Genomic DNA, 24,528 nt, shown 5'->3' with positions numbered 1-24,528 from the left:
CAGGATTCTGAATACACATGACGTCCAGGCTGGATGGTCATGTATATTCATTATCAGGACACTGGATTAATGTTAATCAAGCAGAATCGCTGTGTATGTGGCTGCAGATCATGTTCTAGTAAGAACGCGATTCTGCTGTCTAAATGAATGGAGAGGAGTGCATGATGCCGATTGGTCAGCGTCATACACTCCCCTGTACAACGCCCACTTGGTCGAAAGTAAAAATACGCCCACTTGGGCATTAAGCAACTCATTAGCATAAACCAAAATCGCTCCTAACGTTGTGAAAATAGATTGTTTTTTTTAAATAAAAAGCATTACTGTCACCTACATTATAGCGCCCATCTCCTTATGTAGGAGATAGGACACTTATAATGTGGTGACAGAGCCTCTTTAATCCTTCGGAAGAGGAGATAAATATATTCTAAGACTGTTGTACTTAAACGTCTGACACAAGAAGAGTTAAACATTTGAGCCTGCCAATCCCTTTGGAAGAGGTCAAAAAGGGTATTACTACCTTAAAAAGGGGCAAAGCGCCAGGCCCTGAAGAGTTGATTTGTGTAAAAAAAAAATTATATATATATATATATATATATATATATATATGCCATATTTACTTAAAGTATACAACATAGTTGGCAACCAGACCCCAATTTCCAAATGATATGTTGGAGGGCTCAATTGTGACGATACAAAAAGTCGGAAAAAAGGCAACCATCCAGGTGATTTTAGGCCCATATGACTGTTTAATAGCGACTTGAAAATATTTTCTAATATTTTAGCCGGATGATTGAGGAAAGTAGTCTGCACATAGGTATCAATACATCAGATAAGGCTTCATTCCAGGCAGGCAAACAAGAGACGCTATCCGAAGGGTGAATAGGGTGATCCAGATTGTAAAGCAGAGGGGCTGCCCCAGTGCACTACCGTCACTTGATGCAGAGAAAGCGTTAGACAGGCTGCACTGGGATTTTCTCAAAGCTGTTCTGAGAAAATTGGTATTTTTCAGGTATGTCCCACAGAAACTTTACCGAAGTGTCGGAAGTGTGAATAGACATCACATCCTGGCTGGAGGCGATGTCTATTCACTTTCAAGACACTTCGGTAAAGTTACCGGGGGAGTAGGTGACAACACAGCTAAACATGAATGAAGAGAAGTGTATGATGCGGATTGGTCAGCGTCATACACTTCTCTTTACAACGCTCAGTTGGTCATTAAGAAACAAATTAGAAATCTAAAATTGTTCATAACTTGCTCAAAAATTATCGCTTTTTAAAATAAAAACCACATCTCATTACAGCGCCGATCAGAGTAGCTAGGAGATAGAGCCTCTTTAAGGCTCCCTCCCAAACCATCAAATATATGAGAGAAACAAGAAAGGTTTGTCCCCGATTTATAGAAGATCTCATCTCTTCAAGAGACAGAGGTAAAATTAAAACACATGCCAGAGTGGGGAAAAAGATCTTGAACCCAAATTTTCGATGGCTCAGTGGGAAAAGGCAATAAAATGGCCTTTAATACAGGATGAGCGTTCAGGCTACAATTCCATCCAAAGATAGCAGAAGTAGAGTAGAAACGTTTTTTGTAAAAAAATTCCCAATTTTTGGCAGTTAATACATAAACGAAAACAATCGGCGAGTTATCCTCAGATAAAGTGAAATACCAGATTTAAAAAATCTGGCTTCATCCTAAAGCTCTAAAATGGCTGAGTCCTAAAGAGGCTCAGGGTAAAATTGTAATGACTGCTTTGCTGAGCTATTAGACTAAACAAAAATATCACATAACTTGGGTAATAGCAGCTAGGAATACAGAGAACAAGCTTAGGATTTTAGCATGTCTAGTCATATCTCCCAGGGAGCAAAACGACCCAGTAATGCCTTGTACAAGCTCATCCCGTTCTCCCTATGGCAACACATGCACCCTCAGCTGATCCAAACACGCATGTATATTGGAGAGTTGATAGAAGATAACTGATTGTAGGAGTAAAAAAAATATATATTTTTTTAATAAAATCTAAATATGCATGTTTTTATAACCACCGTTACCAGAACAAAAACAAATTGTCGCAAAAAGAAACCAGTAACTCAACAATGAGATCAAACAACATCGGTTTATTAGGTCCAACATAATATTACACAGATTGGGACTCAAAAAAACAGTGTTGCATTTTTCCCAAATAAAAAGTAATATGTTAACATCTTTGTATTTCTGGATGGCTGTGTACAATCAAGTAGCATTGATAAAATATCTGGATGGATAATCTGTGGGGAAAAAAAGAAAAATATTATTTTCTACAATTTTATCATTCAAACCAAATGCAGTGACAAAACTGATGAATTTCAGAGAATAACTTCTATATCAAACGCCACAAAGCTAACATAGGTGCAAAGCTGAATGATGACGTTTCCTAACATACATAGGCCATATGCTGACACTTTCCATGTTGGAATCTGCACTAAACGCCTCTAGTTTGCCACCTATAGTATGGAATGGGAATCAGCACTGTCGTTGATACAAGATTTTTTTTTTAGTGCGCTGAAACTAAATCAGCTGTGCTTGAAAAAGTGCTGATTTTAATGTTCAAAGTCAAAACATCCAGTGAGCGTTTTTAAAAAAAAAAAAAAATCCCTGCTGAAAACTAGTTTAAAAAAACCAAAAAACAACTTTACATTTTTAAATCAGCAGGCAAAATCAGCCTGGAAAATGCACTGATTTTGGAGGCTCTGTGTGATTTTTCAGCCTCCATTTAATACGGTGTGAACTTAAAGGGGTAGTCTAGTCACAATGAATATACCTCACATGCTTCCTCACGGTCCCATAATAATTTAATAATAGACAATGGATTATGGATAATCTTTTGTTTGCATTTGTTGCTATTTGAGCCATCCACCAGTGGTGAAGAGAGAAGGACACAGCCATCCTGCTACAGGTCCTCTCTGAATTGCAGTACAGCCGTGCTGCAGCGATTATGATGTGCACAATAACCTGCATTCCTGGTGCCTTATCAGTAGCCCCTCTCTATCAGCACTTGCCACTAGTAAGGCTTTTCGTTCACATCTGCGCTATGGCTAGCCCTGACAGACACCATAGGTTTCCGTTGCCATTGATTTCAATGGTGACGGATCCGGTGCCAATGGTTTCCGTTTGTCTCCGTTGTGCAAGGGTTCCATCGTTTTGAAAGGAATCAATAGCGTAGTAGACAACAGTATTGATTCTGTCAAAACTACTGAACCCTTGCACAACAGAGACAAACAGAAACCATTGGCACCGGATCCATCGCCATTGAAATCAATCCGACAAAGCTCAGACAGAACGGAGCCCTAGCGCAGAAGTGAACGAAGCCTAAGATAGTTGGAATTGCCTAGCAGCGCAGAGACCTTATTTCAGAGATCTTTTGTTTCCCCTAATGTAAGTTATGTTTTATTATCTATTTTTAACATTCGCTGAGGACCTACCAGTGGTCACATGGGGTATAGCATTAACCCACCCCCAAACCAGGAAGTCTAACAGAGCGCATCAGGATTTTGAGGGAGGAAACTACTAAACTAAACTTTTTTACCCATTACTTTTTTTAAAGGCTGCTGGCAAAAAAAATAAAAAATAAAAATAGTTATTTTGGCATGGTAGTCACAGCTGATGTGACATTTAGGTCTTCAGACCAGATTTATGCTGCAACAGTTGTGTAGAAAAAGCTGGTTACAGAGAAGGATTGCCATCTGTTGCAAAGTTGGTTGTACCCAGTCTAGTGTAACTGGCTTGAAACAAGTGATTTTTAATTTGGGGGACATACAATGCATTTGGAAAGTCTTCAGACCCTTTACATTTTTTCACATTTGGTTATGTTGAGGCCTTGTGCTAAAAATAAACAAAACAAGTTCTTCCCCATCATTCTGCATTCAATACCCCATGATGACAAAAGTAAAAACAATGTTAATCTTTGCAAATTTATTGAAAAGGAAAAACTATTGCATTGACATAAGTATTCAGACCATTTACTCTGTACTTTGTTGAAGCCCCTTTGGCAGTGATAACAGCCTCCAGTCTTCTTGGGTATGATGCCACAGTGTTTGGGGATTTCCTGCCATTCTTCTCTGCAGATCCTCTCGAGCTCTGTCAGCTTGGATGGGGACCGTCGGTGGACAGACATTTTCAGGTCTCTCCAGAGATGTTCGATTGGGATCAAGTCAGGGCTCTGGCTGGGCAACTCAAGGACATTCAGAGTTGTCCCTAAGCCACTCCTGTGTTGTCTTGGCTGTGTGCTTATGGTCATTGTCTTGTTGGAAGGTAAACATCTCTGTACATTGCTCCATTCATCTTTCCCTCAACCCTGACCAGTGTCCCTGTCTCAGCCACTGAAAAACACCCCCAGATCATGATGGTGCCACCACCATGCTTCACCATAGGGATGGTATTGGGCAGGTGATGAGCAGTGCCTGGTTTCCTCCAGACATGACACTTAGAATTGAGGCCAAAAAGCTCAATCTTGGTTTCATCAGACCACAGAACCTTATTTCTCGGTCTGAGTCCTTTAGATGCTTTTTTGTAAACTCCAGGCGGCTTTCATGTGTTTTTTTTTTTTTTTTTAACTGGAGGAGAGGATTCTTTCTGGCCACTCTGCCAAAAATCCCAGATTGGTGGAGTGCTGCAGTAATGGTTGACCTTCTAGAAGTTTCTCCCATCTGCACACTGGCTGAGCTCCAAAGACCCTGAGTGACTATTGGGTTCTTCGTCACCTCTCTTACCAAGGCCCCTCTCCCCCGATTACTTAGTTTGGTGGGGCAACCAGCTCTAGGAAGAGTCCTGCTTGTTCCAAACTTTTTCAATTTAAGAATTATGGAGGCCATGGTCTCTTGGGAACTTTCAGTGCAGTAGTTTTTTTTTGTACCCTTCTCCAAATCTGTGCCTCCACACAATCCTGTGTCTGAGCTCTACAAGCAGTTCTTTCCTCCTCATGGCTTAGTTTTGGCTCTGATATGCATTGTCAGCCATGAGACCTTATACAGACAGGGGTGTGTCTTTGGGAATCCTGTCCAATCAAATGAATTTACCACAGGTGGACTCCAATCAAGGTGTACAAACATTTCAAAAATGTTCTAGAGAAACGGGATAACCATCTGAATACTTATGTCCATGTGAAATTTGAGTTTTTCATTGTTTTCTCAAAATTTGCAAAAATTGTTTTCACTTTGTCATTATGGGTTATGGAGTGCAGAATAAGGAAAAACTGTTTTTTGTTTTAGCACAAGGCCTCATAATAACAGTGTGAAAAAAAGTGAAAGGATCTGAAGACTTTACAAACGCACTGTAAATATAATTTGGCTCCTAAATTTTCAAACTTGTGACAAAGGCACCCAAATTTTTTGTAATTTTTATCCTGGAGCCCTGACTGGATATATTTATAAGTTACCTCAAATTGTAAGCATAGAACAGCTCTACAGTACAGAGTTTGCTACTTTCTAGAACTATGTATGGCAGATTTCACCCTCCAGAAAGGAAAAGTTGGATTCTGGTTATTTTAAAGGTTGCCTGTAAAAACTCCTGTTGGAAGGGTACAGTCAGGAGCAGACATACCACATGTGCAAACCATGCAGCTGCATAGGGGCCCAGTACATTGCATGTAAGAGACAGTGGCTCAGTGTTACTGGCGTATTGTTGGAGAGAGACAATAGGGTGTGCCATAATACACTATTGGAGAGCATGTGGGCCCATATACAGTGAAGGAAATAAGTATTTGATCCCTTGCTGATTTTGTAAGTTTGCCCACTGTCAAAGACATGAACAGTCTAGAATTTTTAGGCTAGGTTCATTTTACCGGTGAGAGATAGATTATATTTAAAAAAAAAACAGAAAATCACATTGTCAAAATTATATATATTTATTTGCATTGTGCACAGAGAAATAAGTATTTGATCCCTTTGGCAAACAAGGCTTAATACTTGGTGGCAAAACCCTTGTTGGCAAGCACAGCAGACAGACATTTTTTGTAGTTGATGATGAGGTTTGCTAGTTAGATGGAATTTTGGCCCACTCCTCTTTGCAGATGATCTGTAAATCATTAAGATTTCGAGGCTGTCGCTTGGCAACTCGGATCTTCAGCTCCCTCCATAAGTTCTCGATGGGATTAAGGTCTGGAGACTGGCTAGGCCACTCCATGACCTTAATGTGCTTCTTTTTGAGCCACTCCTTTGTTGCCTTGGCTGTATGTTTCGGGTCATTGTCGTGCTGGAAGACCCAGCCACGAGCCATTATTAATGTCCTGGTGGAGGGAAGGAGGTTGTCACTCAGGATTTGACGCTACATGGCTCCATCCATTCTCCCATTGATGCGGTGAAGTAGTCCAGTGCCCTTAGCAGAGAAACACCCCCAAAACATAATGTTTCCACCTCCATGCTTGACAGTGGGGACGGTGTTCTTTGGGTCATAGGCAGCATTTTTCTTCCTCCAAAACACAGAGAGTTGAGTTAATGCCAAAGAGCTAAATTTTAGTCTCATCTGACCACAGCACCTTCTCCCAATCACTCTTAGAATCATCCAGATGTTCATTTGCAAACTTCAGACGGGCCTGTACATGTGCCTTCTTGAGCAGGGGGACCTTACGGGCACTGCAGGATTTTAATCCATTACGGCGTAATGTGTTACCAATGGTTTTCTTGGTGACTGTGGTCCCAGCTGCCTTGAGATCATTAACAAGTTCCCCCCGTGTAGTTTTCGGTTGAGCTCTCACCTTCCTCAGGATCAAGAATACCCCACGAGGTGAGATTTTGCATAGAGCCCCAGATCGATGTCGATTGACATTCATTTTGTATGTCTTCCATTTTCTTACTATTGCACCAACAGTTGTCTCCTTCTCACCCAGCGTCTTACTTATGGTTTTGTAGCCCATTCCAGCCTTGTGCAGGTCTATGATCTTGTCCCTGACATTCTTAGAAAGCTCTTTGGTCTTGCCCATGTTGTAGAGGTTAGAGTCAGACTGATTAATTGAGTCTGTGGACAGGAGTCTTTTATACAGGTGACCATGTCAGACAGCTGTCTTTAATGCAGGCACCAAGTTGATTTGGAGCGTGTAACTGGTCTGGAGGCTGAACTCTTAATGGTTGGTAGGGGGATCAAATACTTATTTCTCTGTGCACAATGCAAATAAATATATATAATTTTGACAGATTTTCTTTTTTTTATATAATCTATCTCTCACTGGTAAAATGAACCTAGCCTAAAAATTCTAGACTGTTCATGACTTTGACAGTGGGCAAGCTTACAAAATCAGGAAGGGATCAAATACTTATTTCCTTCACTGTATCCCTCTTGAGCAGGGGCTCTCCACCGTCTGTGTCCGCTCCTGGGTACAATAGACCAATACGATGCAACTGGGCCGAACTAAAATGTGCATTTTGCAAAACCTCATTTCCTGATGGTTAACAGGACACTGCCAAAATGACTCATTTATAGGGACGATTCACATTTAACTGGTGGTAGGAATGAATGTGTCTCAGGGCACAGATTCAGAGACCATCCACTCTGCTCCTCATGTGCAACGCTTCTTTAGAAAGCAGCCCACATTTGATCTCTGTTGAGCCGATAGATTGCTATGTGCAAAAAGGCTGCTTCTAAGAGAATTTTGATGTAAGGCTCAACTGGGCAGATGCTAGACACTTCTCTTCCCTATACTAACTCTTGGTTGGCTTAGTTTACACTAGTTTTCTGCCCTAAAATGTGTGCACGCACGGTGGTTCATTTTAAGCCATACACCTTTTTGAGTGAAGCGCAAAAATGTACGCTAGAATTATGGCACATTTTTAATAGTAAATCTGTCCCATTGTGTTGCAACTTGCCTTTTCATGCTTTATCCAAGCCCAGCTCTTCTGGGGTGGAAATACCAAGCTCATCTAAGGTCGGTCTGAGTTCCTGAATAACGTAGGGATAGATTTCCTTATGGGGTCCAGCTTTATCCTGGAAAAAAAAAAAAAAGCAAAATCACAAAAGCCATCTTCGCCTATAGTTCAAGAATGAAGCGGAGATCATAACAATCATAGTTATGTGGAAAGTACTATGTTAGCACTCACATTACCAACTGGTTTCTTTTTTTTTTAAACTTCTTTTTATTGAACATTTTTTCCAAACAATTAAGTTTGTGGGGAAAACAGAAGGAAAGAAGGGAGGGAGGGGGAACAATGTAATACAATCAGCAGTCCAGAGGATGTTAGATTTCTAGTAAGCACAAATTACACATCAAGAAATTGACGTAACTGACCAATCAGGATAAATAGAGAGAGTGTGTGCGTGGGGGGGGAATGGGCGGGGAAGGGAAAGAAAGGAAAACAAAATAACTTTCAATTTTTTACCTCGCTGTGCTTCTGAAGGAAACAATGCAGATGCAACACTCACATTTGCTGTAAGCTGTAAGCAATTCCCCACCCCAATGAACCCGAAAAAGACAAACATAAATCAGGGATGGAGGCGTCCGCGGGAACGAGCTCACCGCACACATCCACCCCAACAGAACCCATCATATCTATGCGGGGACAGGGGAGTAATAGTAAGGACATGGAGCACGGCTCTCGTCCACACCAGAAAACCACATCTTACACGGGTGCATTCCCCAGGAGCACCTGTTCGTGGAACCAGACCGTTGGTTCAAAGCATTTCCGTATTTGTATTTTAACCGCTTCCCGACCGCCCACTGTATATTCACGTCGGCACTTGCTGGGCTCTGTGCAGTGCCGACGTGAATTCACGGTGGGTGTTAAAAGCACGATCCGGGTGTCTCAGAGTAGCGCTGACACCCGGATCGCGCTGTTATCACCTGCCTCTGGTCCCGGAGATATGATCGGGACCTGATTAGTTCAGGTCCCGGTCATGTGATCGCAGGGAAAGTGTGTTGTAGCAACGAACTGGAAAGTTTGTTGCTATAACAAACTGGAAAGTTTGTTGCTGCAACAAACTTTCCCGGGGACCAATTGCTGGTGCTGCAGTCGGTTAGAAGGCAGAACCGGGGGCCATATAACAGCCCCCGGGTCTGCCATGCACAGCAGCCTATAAGAACCAGCCGGAGGCAGGTCCTCATAAGCTTCCTGTCAGTGTGACTCTCAGAGTCACACTGACAGTTTATAATACGTTACACTACCTAGGTTGTGTAATGTATTATAGCAGCGATCAGTGCTGCCAGGCTTCAAGTAAAAAGTAAAGTAAAAGTGTAAAAACAAGTTATAAAAGTTACAAAAAAAAATAATGCTTTTTTTCCTATAATAAGTCTTTTATTATAGGAAAAAAATTAAAATGTTAAAAAAAGTACACATATTTGGTATCACCGCGTTCGTAACGACCCAAACTATAAAACTATAATATTTTTCCCGCACGGTGAACACCGCAAAAAAACAATGTCAGAATCACTTTTTTTTGGTCATCAACCCTCCCAAAATATAGAATAAAAAGTGATCAAAAAGTCGCATGTACCCCAAAATAATACCAATAAAAACTACAACCCGTCCCACAAAAAACAAGCCCTTACACCGCTTTTTTGACGGAAAAATATAAAATTATGACTCTCAGAATATGGTGACACAAAAAAATAATTTTATCAAAGTGATTTTATTGCGCAATCGCCACAAAACATAAAAAAACCTATATACATATGGTATCGCCGTAATCGTACCGACCCGCAGAATAAGGTAAAATGTAATTTATAGCCCACGGAGAAAAGTGTAAAAATAAAATACAAAAAACATTGTCAGAATTTATGTTTCTTTGTCACTTTGCTTCCAAAAAAATCTAATAAAAAGTGATAAAAAAAAAAATAAAAAAAAAAAAAAAAAAAAAAAAAAAAATCACATGTACCCTAAAATGGTACCAATGAAAAGTACAGATTGTCCCGCAACAAATAAGCCCTCACACGGCTCCGTTGGAGAAAAAATAAAAAAGTTCTGGCTCTCAGAATATGGCGATGCAAAATTTGCAGAGTGTTCCAAAAGCAGATGAGATCGGGCGACCATTTATCAGTGCGACACCTGCCACATATCTGCGGATTATTATTTATGTACCCCATTATTATACCCTCTTATTATATCCTGATGTTCTCCGCACAGGTTACATACACCCCCACATTATAAACTGAAATACCAGCAAAACCCCAAACAGAACTACTACCAAGCAAAATGTGCGCTCCAAAAGCCAAATGGCGTTCCCTCTCTTCTGAGCCCCACAGCGTGCCCAAACACCAGCTTACGTCCACATATATGATATTTTATATCCGGGAGAACCCAACATTGTATGAGGTATTTGTCTTTAGTGGCACAAACTGGGCACAACGTATTGTGCATTAAAATGGCATATCAGTGGAAAATTTTAATTTTCAATTTGCACCATCCGCTGCGCATTAACGCCTTCGCGCACCACGACTTAATAGCATGTCGTGGTGCGAGGGGTTATATATGGAGCGGACTCACACGCTGCGCCCGCTCCATATTCTGCAGGTGTCAGCTGTGTATTACAGCTGACACCCGGGACTAACGGACAGGAACAGCGATCGCGCTGTTACAGGAGCCTGTAAAATGACATTATACTGCAATACATTAGTATTGCAGTGCATTGTACCAGCGACCTAATGATGGCTCGTTCCAGTCCCCTAAAGGGACTTTTGGGAGGTTTCCACTGTTTTGGTACCTCAGGGGCTTTGCAAATGCGACATGACACCCGAAAACCATTCCAGCTAAATTTGAGCTCCAAAAACCAAATATTGTTCCTTCCCTTCTGAGTCCTGCCGTGTGTCCAAACAGCAGTTTATTACCACATATGGTGTATTGCTGAAAATCAGGACAAATTGCTTTACAAATTTTGGGGTGATTTTTCTACTTTATTCATTGTAAAAATTAAACATTTCTATGTTTTTTTCAGAAAAAAGTAGATTTTCATTTTCATGGCCTAATTCCACTAAATTCAGCAAAAAACCTGTGGGGTCAAAATGCTAACTATATCCCTAGAAAAATTCCTTGAGGGGTGTAGTCTTCAAAAGAGGGTCAGTTTTGGGGGGATTCCACCGTTTTGCTCCCTCCAGGGCGTTGCAAACGCGACATGGCACTGAAAACCAATCCAGCAAAATCTGCACTTCAAAATCCAAATGGCGCTCCTTCCCTTCTGAGCTCTGCTGTGGGTCCAAACAGCAGTTTAGTACCACATATGGGGTATTGGCGTAATCGGGAGAAGTAGCTTTACAAGTTTTGGGGTGCTTTTTAATCTTTATTCCTTGCAAATATTTTTTTTATATTTTTTCAGAAAGAAAAGTATATTTTCACTTTCAGACTTACTCCAATAAATATAGCAAAAGAACTGTGGGGTCAAGATGCTAACTATACCCCTGGATAAATTCCTTGAGCTGTGTAGTTTCCAAAACCGTCTCACTTTTGGGGGATTTCCACTGTTTTGGCACCACAAGACCTCTTCAAACCGGACATGGTGCCTAAAATATATTCTAAAAAAAGGAGGCCCCAAAATCCACTAGGTGCTCCTTTGCTTCTGAGGCCGGTGTTTCAGTAAATTAGCGCACTACGGCCACATGTGGGATATTTCTAAAAACTGCAGAATCTGGGCAATAAATATTGAGTTGCATTTCTCGGGTAAAACCTTCTGTGTCACAGAAAAAAATCTATTACAAATGAATTTCAGCAAAAAAAATAACATTTGTAAATTTCACCTGTACTTTTGCTTTAATTCCTGTGAAGCGCCTAAAGGGTTAAGAAACTTTCTGAATGCTGTTTTGAATACTTTGAGGGGTGCAGTTTTTAATATGGGGTGATTTATGGGGTCTATCTAGTACATAAGGCCCTCAAAGCCACTTCAGAACTGAACTGGCCCCTGTAAAAATAGCCTTTTGAAATTTTCTTGAAAATGTGAGAAATTGCTGCTAAAGTACTAAGCCGTGTAACGTCCTAGAAAAATAAAATAATGTTCAAAAAACAATGAAAATATAAAGTAGACATATGGAATATGTAAAATAGTAACTATTTTGTGTGGTATTACTATCTGTTTTACAAGCAGATACATTTAAAATAAGAAAAATCATAATTTCTGCAAATTCTCTCAAAATTTTGGTGTTTTTCACAAATAAGCAATGAATTTATTGATCACATTTTTCCACTAACATAAAGTACAATATGTCAAAAAAACAATCTCAGAATCGCTTGGATAGGCAAAAGCATGCCAGAGTTATTAACACATAAATGGACACGTCAGATTTGAGAAAATGGGGCTGGTCATGAAGGTCAAAATGAGCTCGGTCTTGAAAGGGTTAATGTTTTGTTGGAGTAATGCAATGAATGTTTCCCATGTTTCAAAAAAACTGTTGGGCCTACAATTCCTTATGAAGAGAGGCCTCTACCCAGTCCATTTTCAAGAGATAGGATAATTTATCCAAGAATAATTTGAAAGGTGGGGGCTGATTAGCAAGCCAAGTTTGTAATATGGCTTTCGTCCCCGCCGCCGCCATGTAGTGCAACAATTTGTGTGCCCCGGGGGAACACCTGTGAACTTCAGGGTCCGTGTACCCAAACACCACCCACATTATCGTATCAGGGACAAAATTGGTGAGGTGGGTAGTAGTGAATGTTCGTATGCGAGACCAAAATGTACGAATGTGCGGGCACGACCACAAACAATGGTAGAGATTGGCTGCAGGTGCCTGACATTTGAAGCAACACGATGGTGTAGATACCAATCTTGTACCCCACACTTGGAGTCAAATACGATCTATTGGCAATCTTAAAATCGCATTTCCAGAAAACGAGCAGAGGGAAGAAGTTTATGTGCCTGCTCTACAGCCGCCAGTATCATGGTAGGAGTTAGAGTTTGATCGTCACCCCGCCATTTAGTTAGAGTCTGGGATTGTGAGTAATCAAGGGGAACATGCAGGAATTGGTAGTTTCTAGCTATGTGGCCCTTCGGGGAGTTGGGACTGGAGAATTTTAGAAGCAAATATGGATTCCATTCCAAGTCTGGCAGTTGCGGTAAAACCTTTTTTATATAACTGTCAACTTGAAGAAAACTAAAGTGATCTACGGGTAACTCGGGATATTTAGAGCGGAGTTCTAAAAGTGTAAGCCCTACGTTCGTCCTTATGTACAAGCTGTTTTAGGGAGGTGATTCCTAACATGTGCCACGTGTGGAAAATTGCCCGCGGATTACCATCCTGAAAATGATTATTGCAGATTAGTGGCAAGTGGAGAGATAACAGAGGAGAAAGCTGGTGATGTCGACAGATTTTCTGCCATGCTTTCCAAGTGGCAAAATGTAGCGGGTTAGCTCTCGTCTCTACAGATAATCCCTCATATGGGAGGCGCAGGAGTCCCGACAAAGCCCGTCCAGAAAATAATCTGGAATCCAGATTGTACGAAGTATAATGAGAGGTGCTCCCAAGCCACTCCGAGACATAAACCAACTGTTTTTATATATGGCTACTTCTTTGTAAAATCAACAATGCTTAAATATTGATTGTTTTCACGTTACAAAACGTACCAGCCGTATCTAAACATGCCATTACCAGTTAGCCACATTAGTGGCAAAAGGAAATCAGCAGGAAAGAACGCAATAACTTTTATTAACCATACACCGCATGCAAGCCATTTCCCTTAAAGAAACATTTATGCCGTTTTATGCCTGGTGCAGGGGGAACACAGGGCACAGGAATTCAAAGAATGCCAGTCAACACGTCAGGTGCTTTCCCCTAAGGTCCAGCAGTAGGCATAATAGCATATTAGTTTTGCATTAAGCAGTTGCAGACCACCCAATACACTAAACATCCAGGCGGTCCACGCTTAAAACTGCAAGGGCATTCCAGAACGTGCTGCAGTTAGGTGGTAGGCCGTTACAGAACGTGCTGCAGTTAGGTGGTAGGCCGTTCCCCAGCTGCATTTAGCTCTGTGATCACGGAGATTCAACCGGAGACCACTCAGTGTGCTCTCCAGTCATGGGATCTTTGTAACAACGATTACATTGCTCCTCACAGTGGCGCTTATGCGTCAACAGAAGCTCCGTAATACAGGTAGAGACAGACATCCGTATCACGGATCAACAGTTGCATCATCCTCTGGGGCAGGCTGCCAGAGAGGGAGAAGTTGTTTAAAAAAAAAAAAAAAAAGAAAAAAAAATGTTGTTTTTTTTTCCGATAAAGATATTTTTTCTATATATTGATCTGTCTATATCTGATGCATGGTGAATTTGGACGCACGCAACACAGGTCGCCCGACCAAAGAACGCTACACGTCCAGTAGCCTACATTGCAAGTAATAAAGGTCAATGTGGTTGTGTCGCATCACGCAAGTTGTCGCAATATCACGGTTGCAAGAAATCCAAACTGTCGCGCCGCAGATTACAGTGTAGACTATGGGACATAGCGATCTTTGGCTGTGCAATCTGTGTTTTGGCCAAAGTCACCACGTAGACCTTGGGGTGATTTTACGTGTGGCGGAGTCTATGCAGATTTTACCTGGGGATTTGCGCAGGTAAAGTCTGCAGAGGATTACAGTACAAGGCAAATAGATGAGATTTTACAAATCTCATCCACATGCTGCACATTTTACCCGGCAGACTTTCAAATATATGATATGTCGTTAAAAGAATACCTTGTGGGGGAGCAGTTAAATTCCATAAGAGTCTTTTTGGGGGGTCTTAAAGAGGCTTTCAGTCCCCAAAAGTTGATGGCCTATCCTCAGGTTAGGCCATCAATATCTGAACGTTAAGGGCCCGAATCCTGGCACTCACGCTGAACTTTTTTGTAGGGACCGCAGCACTTGTACGAGCACTGGCTTCCTCTTCATTTCCATTGCTGCTCACACTGTGAATCGTCGACCCACTTGTAGCAGAAGTTCACAGTATTACAGTCTGTCCACTTCAATGGGAGAAGGCTGTAATACTTTGAACCGCCGCTACAAGTGTGTCTACAATTTACAGTGTGAGCAGTAAAGGAAATGGAGGCAAAGCAGCGCTCGTATGAGCAATGAAGCCCCTTTTAAACAGCGGATTGGCAGGGGTGCTGGGTGTTTACCCAGTGGCATGTACCAGATGGAAAAAAAATAAATAAGCTTTCCGTCGGAACAGAGCCCCGTAGTAGACTACGTTATTGATTCAGTCAAAACGATGGAACCCTTACACAACAAGAGACAGACAGAAACCATTGGCACCGGATCGGTCACCACTGAAATCAATGGTGATGGAAACTGAAACCTTTGGCTTCCATTTGTGTCACTCAGTGTCCCATTCGACGGAAAGCTCAGATGGAACGGGACCCTGGCGCAGACGTGAACGAAGCCTAATAGGACAATTAGCTTTTAAATTAGCACATGGCTAAAACTTAAAAATAGGCCTGGTCAGGAAGGGGGGGGGGGGGGGGGTAAAGCTTCTGGTCAGGAAGTGGTTAAGAATTTCTTTAACTACCACATGCATGCAAAAAAAATTGCCTTTCCATTCTAATAGCTTCCACAACATGTAAAAAGCAATACATTTACACATTAAACATTACATATGACCTTATAAGAAAAGGAAACACTCAATCCAAGCATAAGCACCCACATGATAATATGAGGTTATCCCACTCACCTTCACCGCTTCCAAAATGCGGACAGTACTTGCAAAGTCATTTAACCGTCTGCAAGCACGCAAGGCAGCATCGAGGATTTTTGGTTCTGGAACTAAATCATAACCGATGAGAGTGTTCACACCTGGTTAAAAAAGAAGGGAAAGAAAAATCTTAAAATATGCAAGACTAATGACAATTTTTAAATGCCATAATAGTGTAAAACCAGGGGGTCCACAACCTTTAAATATATCATTATAGAGATAGATATATATATATATTCAGCGAGTATTACCTTAGTTATTCCTTTCTACCTGAATTCTCCTCTTCAGTTGGGTCATGTGACCTCGGTCTGACCTGATAAAATCTACAGCAGTTAATGTAATTGGGTATCGGCCTCTTCACGTCCGATTTATGGACTGTACCAAACAGATTCGCCACAGAGGGGATACAGAAATGACGGTCACTAAGGCCCCATGTGCATGACCGTAAAACCGCAGACCGTAGTATGGTCCACGGTTTTACAGACCCATTCGGTTCTATTGGCCGTGGACAGCTTTCCGTAGCGCTGCGGATGGGTGTCCGTGCCGTAGAACCGTGCCTGGAATTACGGAGCAGGTCCTATTTTTCGTATTGTACGGGATGTGCTCCCATACTTTGTATGGGAGCACTGCTCAAAAATGCGGGCGGCCGTGCCCGCAATCGCAGGCTGTGACTATGCGCACGGCTGTGTGCATGGGGCCCAAATACTAATGAGCAGACACATAACTATCATACAGTTATAAAGAAGGAGGTCGCAGCTCAACCTCCTGACTTATACAATGTGACCGTTATGTGTCTGGTCATTAGAAGTTAGTGTCATTAGTTTCTGTATCCCCTCTGTGGCGAACTGGTTTGGTATAGTCCATAAATCAGGAAATGAAGAGGATGACTCAATTACATTAACTGCTGTAGATTTCATCATGCCAGAGTGAGGTTACATGACCCAGGTGAAGAGAAGAAATCAGATCGAAATAACTAAATAAGGACCCACTCGCTGGAGATTATATATATATATATATATATATATATATAATCGAATAGGGAAAAAAACAAAAAACTGGAGTACATCTTTAACTTGTAAGCTACATTGTTAGGAACTTTAAATAGATTTTAATTAAAAAAGCCTGGTCATTTACGAGTTCTAAACCTACTAATCACCATGGCCCCACTCTCGGAAGTCTCCGGTCAATCATACATTCCTCCTGCCAAAGATGGTACGTGGGGGAGTTTCTTCTCTGAGCAGCGTCCTCCAGTGCTTCGCGCATGCTCAGACTGCAGTTTTAGGACTAATCATCGAGATGTCCGCTTACTGCGCATGCTCGGCAGCAGCCATACTTTTATAGGCTCCACTAAATTCAACAGAGTCCATAGAAGTCTATGGATGCAGCAGATCATGCACAGTAAGAATGAGCACATCTTGACAAATAGTCCTTAAACTGCAGTGTGAGCATGCGCAAAGCGCTGCTCAGAGAAGGAGAGGGAAACTCTGTATATTCGGCCATGTATCATCTTTGGCATATCGAAATTATGATTGTCAAGCCACTTCCGAGAGTAGGGCAACGGGAGAGAAGTAGGTGAATAACTCAAATGGCCAGGCTTTTTTAATTAAAATATATTAGAAAGTAACCTGGATTTTAATATAGCGTTTTAGGAGTGGCAAATTGCTTTATGGGAAAGCTCCTTTGATGCCCACATTAGAATACAGGGTGAGCAACCTCCATCTTGATTTTAGTAGGGCATAGCGAGTTCTGGTAACAGAAACTCTTTAATACCTGCTTACTTAAATGTTCTATTTAGATAACAGAGCAATTTAACCCCAATGATCTCCCCGTTAAAGAATTACAATATTTCGGTTTAACATTCCTCTTAGAATTTCAAAAAGATCTAAAGGTAAAATGCAGGTAGCAGGCGTTAGCTGGAGGAGCCATAGTGAATACATTTCACAGGCCTAACAGAGGTCAGTAGTAGTAAATACTTGCATTCCCAATAAACAATTATTGAGGATCTTTTCTTAGAACTCTGTTGTGCCATTCCGGTTATTCTGCCTGGAAATATATGAATAAATTGACAACTAAGTGTTAGAATTTTCCTCATAATAAAGGTGTATCGATACAGTCAAAGTACGTGTGTAGAGAGATGCCCCACTGACATGCATACGTTTCCAGGAGAAATAACTGAGGAATGGCAGAACACAAATTTTAAGAGAAGATGCTCAAACATGTTATGGGGAATACAAGCATTTACTCATACCTTCCGTGATTATATCAAATGGAGCATTTACCTTTTCGCAGCTCCCAGGCATCAATATCTGGCTTGTTGAAATAAGTCACCCAACGAGCATCAAACTCTTCATCTGACTCATGTTTGGCATGAGAATAGCAGCGGACAGCAACTGCAACTATAAGAATGAGAACATTTAAAAAAATAAAAATAAATACACAAGTCCAATTTTATTTTTTTATAGATACATAGTTACATAGTTAGTACGGCTGAAAAGAGACACATGTCCATCAAGTTCAACCAAGGGATGAGAAAAGGGAAGGGAAACATTTCTACACATAAGAGCTAATATTTTTTTGTTCTAGGAAATTATCTAAGCCTTTTTTAAAGCCATCTACTGTCCCTGCTGTGACCAGCTCCTGCGGTAGGCTATTCCATAGATTCACAGTTCTCACAGTAAAGAAGCCTTGTCGCCTCTGCAGGTTGAACCTTTTTTTCTCCAGACGGAGGGAGTGCCCCCTTGTTTTTTGAGGGGGTTTTACAAGGAACAGGATTTCACCATATTTTTTGTATGTGCCATTAATATATTTATATAAGTTAATCATGTCCCCCCTTAGTCGTCTTTTTTCAAGGCTAAATAGGTTTAATTCTTTCAATCTTTACCTTGATTTACTAATGTCATCTAGTACCAAAATATTGAAGCGTACCTCCAATTATACCGACATTTGGAAAACGGATTATAATGCAGGAGTGTGCAGAACCGTTTCTCTAAATAATAGCTCCGATATCCAAAATGGCCGCCAGCGCTATAGAATGCAATGTGATCTTACAACGCTGGAGGCCGTTCAGGAGATGGGAGCCTATACACAGCTATTTTGCTTCTAGCAGCAGCACGGACTAAAACAAGTGATTTAGAAAAACGATTCCTGTACTATAAATTGGTTTTCTAAATAATGTCTGTATAATAGGAAGGCATACTTTAAATGTCCATGCCAGATATTTCCCCTGACCGTGAGACATTGCCTGTGCATGGAATTGCATAATTTTTGTAACAGTATACAGGACTACAATAAAAGGGTAAAATAGATTAAACTTAGGACCCCTGCGCCCCCTATTTATGCCCTACGTTTAGCGTGTGCATCAGGAAAGCTCCAGTCATACGCGTTTAAAGAGGCTCTGTCACCACATTATAAGTGCCCTATCTCCTATATAAAGGAGATCGGCGCTGTAATGTAGGTGACAGTAATGCTTTTTATTTAGAAAAACGATCTATTTTTACCACATTGAGCGATTTTTTGCATTATGCTAATGAGTTTCTTAATGCCCAAGTGGGCGTGTTTTTACTTTAGACCAAGTGGGCGTTGTACAGAGGAGTGTATGATGCTGACCAATCAGTGACCAATCAGCGTCATGCACTTCTCTGCATTCGTTTACACTGCACTAGCGATATAGTTATATCGTTATGTGCAGCTACATACACAAACACTAACATTACTGTAAATGAATGGAGAGAAGTGTATGACGCTGATTGGTCAGCATCATACACTCCTCTATACAACGCCCACTTGGTCTAAAGTAAAAACACGCCCACTTGGGCATTAAGCAACTCATTAGCATAAAGCTAAAAATCGCTCGTAAAGTGGTAAAAATAGATTGTTTTTCTAAATAAAAAGCATTACTGTCACCTACATTATAGCGCCGATCTCCTTATATAGGAAATAGGGCACTTATGTTGTGACAGAGCCTCTTTAACATGTCCATAGAGCTCCATTACCCGGAGGCAAAAATAGCATCCCTTTGGCCTCCGTCAGTATAACCTTTTTTCTTGAAGGATGGAATAGTATAGTAAAAACTGAACAGAAAGAAAATCAACATCTACAAAAGTTACCTTGATCATCCCCATCACAAATAAAGAGTACGAAATACTACTGCAAGTTATCCAAAGAAAAATCCTGTGTATATCCGCAATATGAATATGACAGTAAGCAAGCTTCTATTAGATGCATTAAGACTTCATATGGGATCTGTATGATAGTTCCTGAATAAGGTCACATGCATGAAACCTTAATGTCAAAATGGAATTAATGGACAGACAGGCTGGATCCAGAGTGAGATTCACGCTTTGTAAGCAGTTTTCTGTTCTTAGACCCCCCCCCCACGACATATGGAAAGGGGTTTTCTTCATGAGACGTCACTAAACACCCTAAGGGCCCCTTTACATGGGCAGATTTTCTGTTTGGTAAACAAGTGCTAAACGACAATACAGCATGTGAACTAGCGCTCGATCGCTCTATTTAAACAGAGCAATGATCGGAACGTTTGGGGATGATCGATAGTCCCCAAAAATTAGCGTCTTGTTGGCAGCACATCCCCTATTTATACAGAGACAAGCAACCATTTTTTGGGCCGCATAAAATTTCTTGGCAGCCACAAACAAGTTTCTGCTCGGTTACCGGCAGATAGCTACCGGCGTTCGTCCGATCATTAGTCCATGTAAAACGGCCTTTAAGGCACCATGACTTATATGTACATCATGGAAATTGAAAAGGTACAGGAGATGTGGCTGTGCAATCAACACCAAAGAGCTGGTTGCTTATCAACAGCACATCTCACTGTGTAAAAAGGAGGTGTGCTTCTGAAAAAAATGCATATAATTAAGAGCCCTGTGGGCGGTCTTACTTGACAGCTTTCACTGTATGTTCGTAAATACAGAGATAGCGGTCAGGGGTTAGGACCGCCCACTGAACTCCAGAATGAGTAGAAGTGTAAATGAAGAAATTACAAGTTATACTAAAAATTATCGCACAAAACTATATATCAAACTGCTCAGCTCCTCCTGTCCTACAACATGCAGCCTGCAGATTGGACTCAATTTTCAACGAGAGGTTCCATTTAAGGAGTTAATGAATATGTAAACAGAGGAAAGCATAAGGTTGTTTATAGTGTCTGGTTATAGAATATACATTAAAACCAAAGATGTCATGGTATCTAGCTTACTAGGTCATTAGCTACAAGGCTGCATGTGCTGGAGTTTGTTGGTTAAACTAAAAGATTTATGAGAAACCCCATCCCCCAAAACAATGTCATTTTTAGTTTGTACCTAGGTAAATCAAAAGATCAATGCCAATAATCAATCATCAGCTACATATACATTTCCACAAGGTTTAATGATGTGCCAGAACACAGCTAGACGCTAGCTTCCTTTCACTGAGGTTTTAAGGGCCACTAAACAAAGCTCGCTCGTATGGGAATGTTCCTAGCAAACCTTAAAAACACAGATGTAAGGCTAGATTCACACGAGCGTGCAGAAACTCCGACGAGAAGAAGGTGACGTTTTTCACGTCCGAGGTGCCCCTGTGAAAAACTTGAGCCTATGGAGGGATCCATGAAAACAGAAGACAACAGGACAGGTTCTATTTTTCAACACACCTTTCACACGGTCCGATGAAACAGCCATGTGAACGGCCCCCTTGAAATACATGCATACGGACGTATTTAACGCTCGTGTAAATAAGGCCTAAACGTCTCAAGAACTCAGATTGTGGGGAAAACAATTCCATGTGGACAACAGACTTCCTGTTCATGAGTCTTACTAAAGGGAACAGCAATCAGGCCCCTTGCCAGTATGAAAATAGGGGGCAACTAATGTTAATATGGCAGTTAAATGGCAAGGGAAAACAAAAAGTGAACGTACATCACTGATGGAAGAGAAGACTATCAACATGTGTGAGCGCAAACGTGCAAGCCAATATACAACCTGACACCATACAAGTAAAGAGAGGATCAGGTAGGAGTGTCAGTGAGATATATATATATATATAAATCAGTTATGAAGTCTGCTTTTATTGCTGCACATAAATGTCATCTCAATAAGGAGATCTGGGAAATAATCCAAAAAAATTGATCATCCTGGGCACCAGCTTCTTTGTTGGCTTCAGACAGGGCTTGCCTGTGCAGGACCTTGTCATACCCTGGGTCCATGTGAAGATTCAGTGGTGGTCCAGCCAGATCTTGTTCACACTACAGAAAATCTGCAGCAGATAATGAAATGAATACAAGTTCCTGAATGAGGGCGATCACCGTCAGCGCTGCCTCCATACACACAAGTCAATGTGACCTTCCTTCCGGGATGTACGGGCCCATCAGCTGCTCTCCTGCGCTCACGTCCCAATGTGTGAAGGGGAAATAAACTAGTTCCGGTTACACACAATACACATCACGGTGACACCGACTAGACATGGACTTTCCATTATCAGGACAATTACTATAATACAGGATCGTTTCATGTAACTGCACACGACTTGATCTACTGAAATTCCACGATCTGTATTTAAAGCGTTTACATATGATAAAGCATGGCAATGACAAGACCTTTCCGCCCTGCAGGACATTTGGAGATGAATGGGGCCTCAATGAGTTCGATCAGTACAGACAGATCGGTATTGGAGGTGACCTTATGCAGCGCATAAAACAGGCCCCTGCGCCAGTTCTGCCGGGAGACAGTGCTTCTTCTTTTCTAAGTCCACCGCAGATAGCAGGCCTATGCCGGGTCATCACAAGGGCATAACCCCGGGCACCAGCGACAAGGACAGCGAGTTGCCATAGCGGCGATACAGAGCTGGGTCACCTGGTACAAAAACAGCTCATTCCAACCCGGCGTTACACCATGCCGCATAGAGCCCCCCCTAGCAGGAAACTCACAAGGAGCCGGCTATGACAGTAGACTCACCGCTCCTGTCCCGCTATCTCACACGTCAAGGACACAATGGCGAGACGTTTGAAACCTCACCTTGGGAGCAGGCTGGTTGAGGCTGTGGGCGGCAGCGAGGAAGACTGCGAAGGCCAGAAGACAAGCAGCGCCGGAGAGCAGTTCCCAACATGGCGGCAACCGAGCGGTGCGTGTGAGGAGACGGGCAAAGTGGTGGCGGCCGATCCGAACCGGAAGAAAGAGGCACGCGCACACGACACGCTCAATCAGGGGCCGGCACAAGTAGTACGGACACACAAGGGTAAAAGGGGGCGTGTTCTGAAACGTCACCATACCATAGAGATGCAATTGTGAGGTAAACCGAGCGCCCCCGCTTGATGAGAATCCACATGTACATTTTATATTATCGTTATGTAAGCGCTCTGCCCTTATACAGACAACATGGAAGCGTTTATGTATGGGAATGACGCGTACTGACTGCTTGTATCTGTGCAGTCTTGTGTCTTGGGTTTTAGAGTGCCCTATGCAGAGTTGTATTTTTTCCACCACCATAAATGTATATATATATATATTTTTAATATAAGTTGTAGTACTGCATATATTTTACCACAAATTGTCAACGTTTTGCATTGCGTTTATTGGCTGCATTGTTTTGACAGGTAGAACACATTTTTAAATATGTTTGACCTGTAACGCACGGCCAATTACTGCATTGCAAAACTGCAGTAATTTACGGTAAAACGTAAGCAGTTTTGCAGTGCGGTTTTTGGCTTTTCGGCACACTACCGCAATGTGTAAACAAAGCCTAAAACCACTGACAGGTGAAGTTAACCCCTTCAGGACCCAGCCTGTTTTGGCCTTCAGGACGCAGCCGATTTTATCAAATCTGACGTGTTACTTTATTTGGTAATAACTCCGGAATGCTTTTACCTATCCAAGCGATTCTGAGATTTGTTTTCTCGTGACATGTTTTACTTTATGTTAGTGAAAAAATTTGGTCGATAAATTCAGTATTTATTTTTGAAAAACACCAAAATTTGGAGAAAATTTGCAAAAATTTGCATTTTCTAAATTTAAACATATCTGTTTGTAAAACAGATAGTAATACCACACAAAATATTAACTTGTTAACATTTCCCATACGTCTACTTTACATTTGCATCGTTTTTTGAACATCCTTTTATTTTTCTAGGACGTTACAAGGCTTAGAACTTTAGCAACAATTTCTCATTTTAAAGAAAATTTCAAAACGCTATTTTTTCAGGGACCAGTTCAGTTCTGAAGTGGCTTTGAGGGCCTTATATATTAGAATCCCCCATAAATCACCCCATTTTGAAAACTGCACCCCTCAAGGTATTCGAATCAGCATTCACAAAGTGTTTGAACCCTTTAGGCGTTTCACAGGAATTACAGCAAAGTAGAGGTCAAATTTATAAATGTTATTTTTTTTGCCAAAATTCATTTTTAATACATTTTTTTTTTGTAACACAGAAGGTTTTACCCAAGAAATGAAACTCAATATTTATTGTCCAGATTCTACAGTTTTTAGAAATATCCCACATGTGGCCCTAGTGTGATAATGGACTGAAGCACCAGCCTCAGAAGCAAAGGAGCACCCAGTGGATTTTGGGCCCCTTTTTTTTTAGAATATATTTTAGGCACTTTGTCAGGGTTGAAGAGGTCTTGTGGTACCAATACAGTGGAAACACCCCAAAAGTGACCCCATTTTGGAAACTACACCCCTCAAGGAATTTATCTAGGGGTATAGTTAGCATTTTGACCACACAGGTTTTTCGCTAAAAATATTGGAATTAGGCTGGATTCACACGAACGCGGCGTTTTGCGCGTGCAAAAACCACTTGACAGCTCCGTGTGTCATCAGTGTATGATGCGCGGCTGCGTGATTTTCGCGCAGCCGCCATCATAGAGATGAGGCTAGTCGACGTCAGTAAATAGTCACTGTCCAGGGTGCTGAAAGAGTTAACTGATTGGCAGTAACTC

The 24,528-nt window shown here is 41.5% G+C and overlaps 1 protein-coding gene across 1 annotated transcript; it reads right to left on the bottom strand.

Moving 5' to 3' along the window:
* Window positions 1–2,097: 2,097 nt before the first annotated feature.
* On the bottom strand, window positions 2,098–22,837 carry COX5A (cytochrome c oxidase subunit 5A). The gene is made up of 5 exons (XM_075855157.1): window positions 22,609–22,837; window positions 17,881–17,997; window positions 15,581–15,702; window positions 7,831–7,948; window positions 2,098–2,262 (listed from the first exon to the last, which is right to left on the bottom strand). The coding sequence occupies exons 1-4, from the start codon at window positions 22,697–22,699 to the stop codon at window positions 7,835–7,837; spliced, it is 444 nt and encodes a 147-aa protein (XP_075711272.1). The 5' UTR covers window positions 22,700–22,837; the 3' UTR covers window positions 2,098–2,262; window positions 7,831–7,834.
* Window positions 22,838–24,528: the final 1,691 nt, after the last annotated feature.

Source organism: Rhinoderma darwinii, chromosome 3 (assembly GCF_050947455.1).
Source record: "Rhinoderma darwinii isolate aRhiDar2 chromosome 3, aRhiDar2.hap1, whole genome shotgun sequence".
NCBI classification, from domain to species: Eukaryota; Metazoa; Chordata; class Amphibia; order Anura; family Rhinodermatidae; genus Rhinoderma; species Rhinoderma darwinii.
Note: the sequence above shows the minus strand (reverse complement) of the source record. Positions and strands in the feature narration are given on the sequence as shown.